Raw genomic sequence first — 13,461 nt, forward strand, 5'->3', positions numbered from 1 at the left:
AATGATTTAAAAAAAACCCACTGGCTGCCTGGCAGTCACAATACCAGACCTCCACTCCACCTAATGTGCTAAAATTTCAAATTAAATCTTTTAATTCATGCCAAGCAGAGGTAAGGGGTGCTGGTCTGCCCTTCAAGGGAAACAGCATCACTTGAAGGATCAAGCACATTAGGGCAGGAATAGCCAAATGCCCTGGAAGCTTCTCAAGGAACAGCTGTCTCCTCCAAACCGAGCTATTATGTCTGTCTCTGGAACTCTTACCCCATTCAGACCCCTCCTTACACCATTCAATCTACACAGAATACTGCCTTCAATTCTTAATTAAAATGTTCAAAAAGAAGAGTAATAAAGAGACTAGTTCTATCAGATAGTAAAGCATACTATAAATTGATAGCAATTAATATAGGATTGTCCTAGTATATATGATCAGGAGGTAAGGCAATAGATCAGAACACATAGCCTCAATTAGACTCAATTATAGAAAATGCAGTACATTATAAAGTGGATCTAATAATTCAAGAAGTAAATAAACTGAACTGTTTAGCAATTTGAAAAAAAATCTATTTAGACCTTCACTTTTAATCATATGCCAAAATAAATTCTAGCTAGATGAACTGTTTTTACAAATAGAGGAGCCTGCTGAGGCTGGGCAAGGCAGGACCAGACCTTATTCAGCACTGCATTCCCAGGCCTCTTCCAGGGCTGCGGCACAGCTGCCCCAAAGAGAAGAAACTAATTTGAGTTTCCACTCTGTGGCTAGTCTATTATTCGATCTTGGGCAAGTCATTGTGCTTCTTGATCCTTAATTTCCGATTTATAAAGAGTGGATAGCAATGATACCTGCAGCATGAGAACACTCACTGTAAACGTGAAAGTGCTATACAAGTTAGCAGAAGGAGTATAGAAACTGCGTTCACCCGTGTTCCTACCACTCAGATATGCTTAGCATTAATATTTTAGTGCTAAAAACAATGCCAATTTTCTTAGTAATTTTATTTTATAAAGTAGACATTTTAAGAACATACACTTTTCCTTGGGACCTCAGTACAATTATTTTAATTCTGAATGGGTAAAAGATGCAACCCCTAAACATGTTTATTTCCCCTGAATTGGCCCTTCTATCAAAAAAAGGCCTGGGGCTTCCCTGGTGGTGCAGCAGTTGAGAATTTGCCTGCTAATGCAGGGGACACGGGTTCGAGCCCTGGTCTGGGAGGATCCCACATGCCACGGAGCAGCTGGGCCTGTGAGCCACAACTACTGAGCCTGAACTTTGCAACAAGAGAGGCCGCGACAGTAAGAGGCCCACACACCACGATGAAGAGTGGCCCCCGCTTGCCACAACTAGAGAAAGCCCTCACACAGAAACGAAGACCCAACACAGCAAAAAAAAAAAAAAAAAAAAAAAGGCCTGGCATCACTGCTCTAAGGGATTTGGGAAACTTTCTCTTCACTGCTACTTTCAGGAAGCCTCAAAGCAGGAGATGAGCCCATGAAATCCATGAAGGTTGGGGTGGAGGGGAGCAGGGAGGGAAGGAGCGACACAGCCCATCAAGACACTGAATTAGAGAAACGCTGACATGACCTTGAGCAAACTATTTACCTTCTCCTAGTCTCCAAAAACTGGAGATGCCAACCCTTACTGTACCAATAAAAAGACTAAAATGAGGTAATGTACACAAAAACCCTTAGCACCCAACTATAGGTAGACATCAGAGAGCAAGGCTTGAGTAAATGCTGGTTTCCCTTCTCTGTTCCCCCTCTCTTTCATAAAGCTATCCTGGTTCTTCTTGCACTTCCCTGACTTCTCTGACAATACCTCTCCTCTCCTTCTCCAGGAGAACCCTTCCGCTCCAGTGAGAGGTCTGAGGTAAAGGCACGTGCCATCCATATATTTATTCAAACTGCAGGCAAGAGTCGCAAGCTCCCCACCCCATCCCAAACCCTATCAACCACCACTACTGTCCCACCCAGTTTCCCGCTAGGATACTCACACTGCGGAGTGTCATTCACAATGCATGCAGCGAGGCTGGCACCACTTCGAGCTGTGCAGTGCTCAGCCCTGCACTTTACCCTCACACTTCCCTGACAATGGCTGAGCCAAGCCTCCCACAAGGCCAACTACAGTTGCAGTGCTGGAAGTTAACTCCACTCTCTACTTTATCCACTGCAGTAAAGCCCATAAACATAGTTGAGGTACCAAACAAAACTTTGTAAGGTGTTACTATAAAGTAATGAAACTGACTGCACTTATCACTCTCCTTTCCTGTAATCACACCTTGTACCTTCAGGTGTGAGAAACTAAGGAATACATATACAGTCAGCCCTCCGTATCCGTGGGTTCCACATCCAAAGATTCAACCATCCACAGATCTAAAATACTGGGAGAAAAAACCCCAGAAAGTTCCAAAAGCAAAATCTGAATTTGCCACATGCCACAGGCAACTATTTACATAGCATTTACACTGTATTAGGTACTATAGGTAATCAGAGGTGATTTAAAATATATGGGAGGGACTTCCTGGTGGCGCAGTGGTTAAGAGTCTGCCTGCCACTGCAGGGGACACAGGTTCGCACCCTGGTCCGGGAAGATCCCACATGCTGCGGAGCAACTATGCCCAAGTGCCACAACTACAGAGCCCGCGCTCTAGAGCCCGTGAGCCACAACTACTGAGCCCACACGCCACAACTACTGAAGCCCGTGCACCTACAGCGCGTGCTCTGCAACAAGAGAAGCCACCACAATGAGAAGCCCATGCACCACAACAAAGAGTAGCCCCCGCTCACCACAACTAGAGAAAGCCCGCGTGCAGCAACGAAGACCCAATGCAGCCATAAACAAACAAATAAATTTATATATAAAAAAATAAAATATACAGAAGGATGTAGGTAGGTAATATGCAAATTCTATGCCACTTTTTATAAGGGGTTTGAGCATCCCTAGATTTTGATATCCTCGATGGGTGAGGGGTTGGGGGTGAGTCAGGGAGGAGTCGGGGTGTGCCTTGGAACCAATCCCTTGTAGATACCGAGGGACGACCGTAGCTACAATTTGTCATACATAAAACCTCCTATTGTTCATTCAGTTTAGCTCAAATTTAAAGCACTTAGTCCTGGGAGTTCCCTGGCAGTCCAGTGGTTATGACTCTGCGCTTTCACTGCCGAGGGGCTGGGTTCAATCCCTGGTCGGGCAACTAAGATCCCACAAGCCACGCGGCGAGCAAAAAAAAGCACTTAGTCACTTCCAACTGTTTTGTTGGCCTCTGTACTACTAGTTTCTGACTCTTGAGATTGTGATCCCATCAAATACTCCTCATTCAGCTTGGTCTCCTGGAACAATGGTTTCATTGCCTTTCTTTGATGTACATATGTGGCATAGATTCTACAGCTTCTGCTTTATGCATGTATAATCTCCTCTACCTTTTGCCTCTTCTTTTTTCACAATATTCTTTGTCTCCTGTCCTCCATTCTAGATCTACCAGTATTCGTGTCTTTTTCTCATCTTTTTATTGTTTTGGTTCTTTTGGTTATTTTACTCAAGGAGTGTATCATATTTAAGTATTATTAATCCTTTTTTGTAATATCATGTTCATAGCTTGATTATACATACCTATGTATTTTATTTTTTATTTTTTAAAATTTATTTATTTAATTTATTTATTTTTGGCTGTGTTGGGTCTTCATTGCTGCGTGTGGGCTTTCTCTAGTTGCAGTGAGCAGGGGCTAGTCTTCCTTGCAGTGTGTGTGCTTCTCACTGCAGTGGCTTCTCTTGTTGCAGAGCATGGGCTCTAGGCACGTGGGCTTCAGTAATGTGGCTCACGGGCTCTAAGAGCACAGGCTCAGTAGTTGTGGCACACAGGCTTAGCTGCTCCGCAGCATGTGGGATCTTCCCGGACCAGGGATCAAACCCGTGTCCCTTTCAATGGCAGGTGGATCCTTAACCACTGAGCCACCAGGGAAGTCCCCATACCTATGTATTTTAAAAGCAAATTCTATTCATTCACTCAACAAATATATACTGAGTGCCAACTATGTGTCTAGTACTAAAGCTATAGTAGAGTTAGCCTCATTCACAGAATTTAGTCTGTAGGTTAGAACAGGCAATGTGGATATATATTCCTTCCACCAGATTATGAAGAATAATAAACAGTATAGATCCGAAGCAACAGATAGAAAAGACCTTTTACAGGGTACAGAAAAATAAGTACTTTAAATAGCATAATAAGTCCAAAGAAAGTAAAAAGAAGAGAATGAACCCTCCTCTACTTTACAAGTTGTATCAGCAATTTAGAATTAGAAGAAAACATTTCCAAACCTCACATCCACTGTATTATTTGACTCATGGTCAAATACTTCAAAAGCGTCTTTGATTTTTTTGTGAAATTCTGCTACTGCTATCTCTGTAAAAGAAAAAGTAAATAAAAATTACTTTTTAAACTTTAACTTCAAAACAAAAATTTCAATAACTAGAAAATCTAGGAAGGAAGAACATGGCAGAACTCCTTCCTAATATTTTTTATTGGCGGGGTGGGGAGAGGCTCTGTAGGAGAATGTCTTTACGCTTAGGAGAGGCATGCTGAATTCTTTAAGAGTGAAATGTTATGATGTTTGCAATTTACCTTTCTCCCCCCTTCCCAATATTCTGTTTTTTTTTTTTTTTTCAGTACGCGGGCCTCTCACTGCCGTGGCCTCCCCCATTGCGGAGCACAGGCTCCGGACGCGCAGGCTCAGCGGCCATAGCTCACGGGCCCAGCCGCTCCGCGGCATGTGGGATCCTCCCGGACCGGGGCACGAACCCGTGTCCCCTGCATCGGCAGGCGGACTCTCAACCACTGCGCCACCCGGGAAGCCCCCCAATATTCTTAATGTATCATTTGGCATGTTTAACTTCCTCTAGAGATCTCAAAGAACGGAGTTTTTAAAAAAACTTTTTTACTGAGGCATAATACACAAACAAGAAAGTACCAAAGGTGCACTGATCTCAAGTATACAGCTTACTGAGTTTTTATATATGTATATAGTCATAGAGCTGAACTACCACCCAGATCAAGATATAGAACATTTCCAGCACCAGCCTATCTTCCATCTCAGTTTGGGTAGATCCTAGCCTGAGAAGCAGAAGGAATCCAGTGCCACAGATATTGTGTTTCTCTAGTGTGTCCACCTGTCTTGCTTTACTCTATGCTTGAGGAGGATGGAAATTGGGGAGTGGGAGGCATACAAAAGCAACATGTTACACTCGCTCAAAAAACTTTCAAACTAGTTTTGAAACTAAAACTTACTTAGATGAAACAATTAAAACGTCATTTATTCAGTAAATATTGATTTGAGTACCTACTATGTACTACACACTATTCTAAGTGCTACAGTTAGAGCAAGGAACAAAATAGACAAAAATTCCTGCCTCTGTGGAGCTATTTTGTGCGTGGTGGGGGAGATACATAAGCTTATACACACTTGGTAAAATATACAGTAAGTCAAATGGTGCTAGAAAAAATAAAGCAGGGAAGGGACAAGGGTGCTGGCAATGTGGGTAGGGGAGAATGGGATGGGATGGTGGTTTGGGAAGGCCTACCTAAGTGATAAGGTGACATCTGCACAGACCAGAAGGAGGAGAAAGAGCCAGCCTTGTGAATATCAGCAGGAAGAGTTTTTAGCCAGAGAGAACAAGAAAGGCAGAATGGTAGGAAATAAGGTCAGAAAGGTATGAGTTTGGGGGTGGGGACAGATTCTATAAGGGTTCTGCAGGCTACTTTAAGGACGGTGTCTTGTGCTTTGAAAGAGGTGAGAAACCACTGGAGGGTTCTAAGCAGCGAAGTGACATGGTCTGGCTTCTGTTCACTTTGGCTATTATGTTAAGAATACCCTGGAAAGGAACAAGGGTGGAAGAAAAGAGACCAGTTAGGAGGATATTGCTATATTCTTTTTATTTTTGGTATGCGGGCCTCTCACTGTTGTGGCCTCTCGCGTTGCGGAGCACAGGCTCCGAACGCGCAGGCTCCGCGGCCATGGCTCACGGGCCCAGCCGCTCCGCGGCATGGGGGATCTTCCCGGACCGGGGCACGCACCCGCGTCCCCTGCATCGGCAGGCGGACTCTCAACCACTGCGCCACCAGGGAAGCCCTGCTATATTCTAGATGAGAGAATATTGTACTTACTATTTGAAAAACAAATAGCTTTTCTAGAAAAAGTGGAAAGGGAGAGATTAAGTATGAGTTTAGATAATTATTTAAATTATAAATATATTCCCTTTACCCTAACATAACCACTAACATTTTGCTGTATTTTCCTTTCTTCGTACACAACCTTTTATAACTACCATTCATTCTCCTAACTACTTCACTGAAATGTTTTATTTTTCCAGGTTGCAACATAACCTTCAATTCTGAACAGTACCAAAGGAATGTAACAATTTATTTATAGTGTTAATTTTTCTTTATTATAATAAATAACATGGCAGCAAACTTCTACTAGCTTAATAAGCAAGTAAATGTTATCTCATTATTTAAATTTACAGCTCTTTGCTTACAAGTAAGTCTAAATAATGATCCTTTATGCTTGTTTACCACCTCTATTTTCTATGTTATGAATTGTCTGTTCATGTTCTCTGCTCATCCCTACTGCGATCTTCTGTTTTTTCTTAACAATTTGTATGAGCTCTTTAAATAATAAAGACTTAACCCTATGTCATGATTACTGAAAACAATTTTCCAGGTCAGTTGTTTTCATTTGTTTTCCTAAAATGAAAAGAGTTCCATCTCCTTTATGATCACCAAAATCACACATGATTCCTGAAGAAAAAAAAAAGGAAAGAAGTTTAGACTAAGTAAAAACCACTTCAAATCCTACCAAGCAGAGTTAACTACTCTTAATGTTGTCCTCTAATCTAATTTTTCACTCAACAATAAACTGTGAGCATCTTTTTATTCTCAAAAAAAATTTATTACATTATCATTTTTAGTGGCTGATATTCCATTATAGAACTTTATCATAATTTATTAAACCAACTCCCTAATTGTAGACATTTAGGTAGTTCCCAATTTTTTTGTTTTTACAGTAATTCTTGAGTGAACCATTCTTCCCAATTCGTCTTTGTGCATTTGTCTTATTATCTCGCTGAAATACCATGAGCTGAATTTGTGTTAGATATTGGGAAGGCTCTTATTAGTCTTAATAGTACCGTGGGAAAATCTCACTGGTTATAATACTGCCATTGCACAAAGCTGATGTTTGATTTTTAAATTTAAGATTATTTTTTAAGTACATTATCTTTTATTTTAGTCACATCTGTTAACATTTCTTCTTATCCTTTAAAGTTTAGAAACATATCCTTTGAAAGGACCACCAAAAGAGGGAGAAAATCATCCTTTTTCTATAGGTTTGGTGAATACTCAATTCTATTTTCTTCTACAATTTAAAAATACACTTACTCTTAAATCCATCTGAAAGTTATTTTGTCATGATTCAAAGTGAAAGATTAATTTCTAATCTTATTTTAGTAATTTCTAATTTACCAATAAGCACTTGAGTTCTTTCCTCCTACTTTATAATGTGTTATAATCCTTTATGTGATGGAGACTAGTTCTATTGATTGTCTATTCTATCAATTCCATTCTGAATTGCATTTCTAGTCTTACACCATTACCATTCTATTTTACTTATTACCACTGCTATTGGTCTTCTTTTTAGGAATGTTCTTTAATATTCTCACCCATGTATTCTTCCAAATGAAATTTAGAAATCCAAATAAAATTTAGAAATTCCAAATAAAACACCATTGGGAGTTTTATTGCTATTGCAATGAAGCTATATGCCGAGAAAGAATTAACATTTTAAAATAGTTTTGGGACTTCCCTGGTGGTGCAGTGGTTAAGAATCTGCCTGCCAATGCAGGGGACATGGGTTCGAACCCTGGTCCAGGAAGATCTCACATGCCATGGAGCAACTAAGCCTGTGCACCACAACTACTGAGCCTGCGCTCTGAAGCCCACATGCCACAACTACTGAGCCCGCGTGCCACAACTGCTGAAGCCTGAGCGCCTGGAGCCTGTGCTCTGCAGCAGGAGAGGCCACTGTGGTGGGAGCCCCGTGCACCACAGCAAAGAGTAGCCCCCGCTCGCCACAACTAGAGAAATCCTGCGCGCAGCAGCAAAGACCCAACACATCCAAAAATTAAAATAAATAAAAAATTTAAAAGTCTTTGAGATATTCTAAAGAAACTTGTTAACTTTAATGCAGCATTTTCCAAATTTACTGGATCATGGAATCTCCTTTTTCCAATTGTCATCTGTCAGGAATAAATAATGCTTTAATTGACATTTGGAACTTCCCTAACTCAGGAATCCTCACCCACTGGACACAGGTATGATGTGAATGGATCACAGGGGCATCCGAAAATACTGATGCTCTCATTTCTCAGTGTGGCCAGGTCAAGGTTGGGCAGCAAAACACAACTATTCCAGGGCTTCCTAGCAGGAGGCTCAAAGCAGTACAGGATCTGATGGCAAGCCCCTTGGTCACACAGGTGGCAAGCACAGCAAATGCTATCAGGTACCCACTGCTCCACACTTGCCATGAAGGTGATCTACCACGTGGGCTCCTATTTCAGAAGCCAGAAATCAAATGCACCACTGCTTACCATGGACAAGGAATCCATGGAGCCACTGGAATAGTTCGTGTTCCACATGCCCATGGAACATAATATACAATCCAGTGTTGAGACTGAGGAGGCTTGTGGCTCTAAGAAACAGCCCCCAATCCTTATCTTCACATATATTGGCTAATTCTATCCCTGTGCAGCTGATGGGCCCTTTTAGTATCAGCCAAGCCTGCATCATGGCTCTAAGAACACATACATGTTATATAAATTAAATCTTCACCATTATTTTTAAATAACTGATATGAGAAAGTTCAACTGGATTAAAAAACCATTTGCATTATATCACAAAATTTTCTAAGTTATATTTATTAATTAAAGGAGGAGTTTTTGACAGAAACAAACTCACAGACATAGAGAACAAACTAGTAACTAGTGGTTATCAGTGGGGAGAGGGAAAAGGTGAGGGGTGAGACAGGGCTATGAGATTGAGAGACACAAACTACTATGTATAAAATAAATAAGCAACAAGGATATATTATACAGCACAGGGAAATATGCCACTATTTTGTAATAACTTTAAATGGAGTATAATCCATAAACACTGAATCACTATGTTGTACACCTAAAACTAATGTAATATTTTAAATCAACTACACTTCAATTTAAAAAGGATACATTTTTGAGATTATAAATATAATTTCAACTGTTTTAAATTTTTTAGTGGTTGAGAAAAATACTTTTACATGTTTACATAAAGTTTCCCATTGGTAATAAACTATCAAAAATTGAGGAGCGGGCTTCCCTGGTGGCGCAGTGGTTGAGAATCTGCCTGCTAATACAGGGGACACGGGTTCGAGCCCTGGTCTGGGAAGATCCCACATGCCGCGGAGCAACTAGGCCCGTGAGCCACAACTACTGAGCCTGCACATCTGGAGCCTGTGCGACGCAACAAGAGAGGCCACGATAGTGAGAGGCCCGTGCACCGCGATGAAGAGTGGCCCCCGCCTGCCACAATTAGAGAAAGCCCTCGCACAGAAATGAAGACCCAACACAGCAAAAATAAATAAATTAATTAACTCCTACCCCCAACATCTTCTTAAAAAAAAAAAAAAATTGAGGAGCTTGGGATTCCTTGGTGGCGCAGTGGTTGAGAGTCCGCCTGCCGATGTAGGGGACACGGGTTCGTGCCCTGGTCTGGGAGGATCCCACATGCCGCGCAGCGGTTGGGCTCGTGAGCCATTGCCGCTGAGCCGGCATGTCCAGAGCCTGTGCTCTGCAACGGGAGAGGCCACAACAGTGAGAGGCCCGCATACCGAAAAAAAAATTGAGGAGCTTATATTTAAAAATTTGATCAGGAATTGAAAACAGTCATCCTTCGAATCCACAGGGAGATTGGTTCCAGGAGCCATGGATACCAAAATCCGAGGACACTCAAGTTCCTTATATAAAATGGCATAGTGTTTGCATTTAACCTACACACATCCTCCCATATATGCTAAATCACCTCTAGATTACTTATAATATCTAATACAATGTAAATGCTATATAAGTAGTTGCTGGGCACACTGCAAATTCAAGTTTGAATCTGAAATTGAAAGCTTCGTGTTGTAAACATCTCTATACCCATCACCTGTATCAAACTATGACTAATATTTTGCTGTTTTTTGCTTCTTCCCTATGTCTCTGTCTCTAAGTAAATTGCAGACATTACAATTATTCATCCCTAAATACTTCAACACGCATCTCCTAAAAATAAGGACATCCTCCTATGTAACCCCAATATAATTATGACATCCTTAAAAATTAACAAAAATTCACTAAAATCATCTAGTATCTATTCAATATATAAATTTCTAAATTGTACCATAATGTCTTTTTTATAGTTATTTTTTCAACTTACACTCTAATTAAAGTTTCTGTACTACATTTGGTTTTAACATTTTTTGGTCTCTTTTAAACTACCACAGTCCTTCATCCTTCCCTAGTCTCCTATCCCCCTATGAAATTAGCCTGTGGAAGAGACCAGGCTATGCAATGTCTTATAAAATGTCCTACATTCTGGACTTGTCTGATAGCAGTTCTTGTTTCACCTTCATGTTAAAAAACTACTTCTCCATTAAGTTTCATTCCTTCAGGACATATCACCTGCTACGCCTTCTCACTGCTGTCTTTTACTGATTCTCTGATCACTTTCCTCCAAATTTATCACCCCAACTAATTCAGTTTCCAACAACCCATCCTCACAGTTCTATTTGATCATCAACACCTTTTGATTCCACTTATTAAATCTTTTAAAATCTGTCTCCCTCCTTCCATTTCCACTGCCACTGCTTAAGTTTAGACCTTCATCACTTCTGAACTGGATTAACACAGTCACTTCCTGTCGTTTTGCCTTTAGTCTCCTTTCCCTCCGTTCCCATTCCATCCTTCAAACCATAGTCCGCATTTTGATAGAATGATCTTTCTAAAACAAAACTTTGCTCATATGACTTCCTGGTTTAAAATCTTTGAATGGCTCCCAAGGTCTTTAAAAAAAAAAAAACATTCAGTCTCCTTAATCAGGTACACAAATCCCTTTACAACCTTGCCCCCTTTTTATCGCAAAAATGCCATTTCTCAGCATTGAGGCTCCCAAGGTCTTTAAAAAAAAAAAAAACATTCAGTCTCCTTAATCAGGTACACAAATCCCTTTACAACCTTGCCCCCTTTTTATCGCAAAAATGCCATTTCTCAGCACGTTCCCATACAGATTCTCCACCTTGAAAATCTTTGTAGTTTTTCAATTAATATGCTTTTTCATTGTCATTGTGATTGATAGTCCATCTGTATCGAACAGTCCTCTCCTTTTTCTGGGCTAATTCTATTCATCATTCAAGGCAGTTTAAGAGTAACACACACCTTTCTGAAGGCTACCCTCATCCTCTTTTTCGACTAGGTACCCTCCTATGTAATCATGTAGCATCCATGGATATCTCTATTATAATATTATATCAAACTATGTTGTAATCAGTGGTTTACTTATTTGTCTCCCCTTCCATACTTGTAAACACCTTGAGAACAACTTTGACACTGCCTGGAACATACTAAAATCTCAACAAATGCTTACTAAATAGTTACTAATTGCATGTGAGATAATCCATATCCCATTTGTTATGACAATTCACAATTTCCCTTTTTGGTGTTTTGTTGGGTATTAACAGAATTATATTTATTTCCTTCATATAATGAAACTAGGTAACGTTTAAGTTTTTTTCTATGTTATAGAACAATTTGTGTAACAAGAGAATTATCTGTTGGGTAAGAAATTGGCAAGGAAAGAATTAAGGTAGTATAACAAAATGACAGACAGTAAAATGCAGTGGTTGACAAATTCAGCAATATACTAAAAGGATAACACATCATGACCAAGTGGGATTTATTCCAGGGAAACAAGATTGGTTCAACATACAAAAATCAATCAAAGTTACATACCACTTTAATAGAATGAAGGCAGAAAAGCCACGTGATTAGGACAATTGATATAGAAAAAGCATTTGACAAAATTCAACACCCTTTCATGATAATATTCAGAAAACTAGGAACAGAAGGAAACTTCCTCAACATGATAAAGGCCTTATATGAAAAACCCACAGCTAATATCATTTTCAATGCTGAAAGACAAAGCTTTTCCTGTAAGATCAGAAATAAGACAAAGATGCTCTCTTTTACCTCTTCTATTCAACATAGTATTGGATGTTCTAGCCAGAGGATCTGGGCAAGAAAAAAAAATAAAAGGCATACAAGTTGGAAAGGAAGAAGTAAAATCATCTCCGTTCACAGATGATATAATCTTATATGTAGAAAACCGTGAGTCTGCCAAAAAAACCAACAAAACGTGATAGAGCTAATAAACACATTCAGCAAAGTTGCAGGATATAAAATCAACACACAAAAATCAGTCACATTTCAATAAATATTTCAATACAATAAAAACAAACAATCTGAAAAGGAGTTTTTAAAATTCCATTTGTAATATCACAAAAATATCAACCCCAAAAATACATAAGTTGGACGTCATCAAAATTAAAACTTACGTGAAATCAAAGGACACTACCAAGAGTGAAAAGACAACCCACAGAATGAGAGAAAACATTTGCAAAGCATATATCTGATAAGGAATTAATATCCAGAATATATAAGAACTCCTATAACTAAACAACAGAAAAACCAACCCAATTAAAAAATATGAAAATTTTGAATAGTCATTTCTCAAAAGAAGTTATACAAATAGCTTATTAGTACCTGAAAAAATGCTCAACATCACTAGTCATCAAATGCAAATCAGAACAAGGAGATAATACTTCATGCTCATTAGGATGTCTATTATAAAAACAGAAAATAACAAGTCTTGGTGAGGATGTGGAAAACCTGGAACTGTTGTGTATTGCTGATGGAAGTATAAAATGGTACAGCTAGGGACTTCCCTGGTGGCACAGTGGTTAAGAATCCGCCTGCCAATGCAGGGGACATGGGTTCGATCCCTGGTCCGGGAAGATCCCACATGCCGGAGCAACTAAGCCCGTGCACCACAACTACTGAGTCTACGCTCTAGAGCCCACAAGCCACAACTACTGAAGCCCGCATGCTGCAACTACTGAAGACCGCATGCCTAGAGCCTGTGCTCTGCAACAAGAGAAGCCACCACAGTGAGAAGCCTATGCACCACAACGAAGAGTAGCCCCCACTCTCCACAACTAGAGAAAGCCCGCGTGCAGCCAAAAAAAAAAAAAAAAAGTTACAGTTGCTGTTGTGGAAGACAGTACAGTAGTTCCTCAAAAAATTAAAATCTAATTACCATACAACCCAGCAATTCCACTTCTGGGTAT

General features: G+C 40.0%; 1 protein-coding gene across 1 annotated transcript in view; it reads right to left on the reverse strand.

Moving 5' to 3' along the window:
* DRC8 (dynein regulatory complex subunit 8) overlaps positions 1-13,461 on the reverse strand; it is a 130,659-nt gene that overhangs the window by 54,502 nt on the left and 62,696 nt on the right. The window contains exon 2 of the mRNA XM_024754439.1: positions 4,313-4,397. Coding sequence (XP_024610207.1) covers positions 4,313-4,397 — 85 coding nt within the window. The remainder of the gene's footprint in view (positions 1-4,312; positions 4,398-13,461) is intronic.

Source organism: Neophocaena asiaeorientalis, unplaced genomic scaffold (genome assembly GCF_003031525.2).
Source record: "Neophocaena asiaeorientalis asiaeorientalis breed wild unplaced genomic scaffold, Neophocaena_asiaeorientalis_V1.1 scaffold524, whole genome shotgun sequence".
In the NCBI taxonomy this organism is placed as follows: Eukaryota; Metazoa; Chordata; class Mammalia; order Artiodactyla; family Phocoenidae; genus Neophocaena; species Neophocaena asiaeorientalis.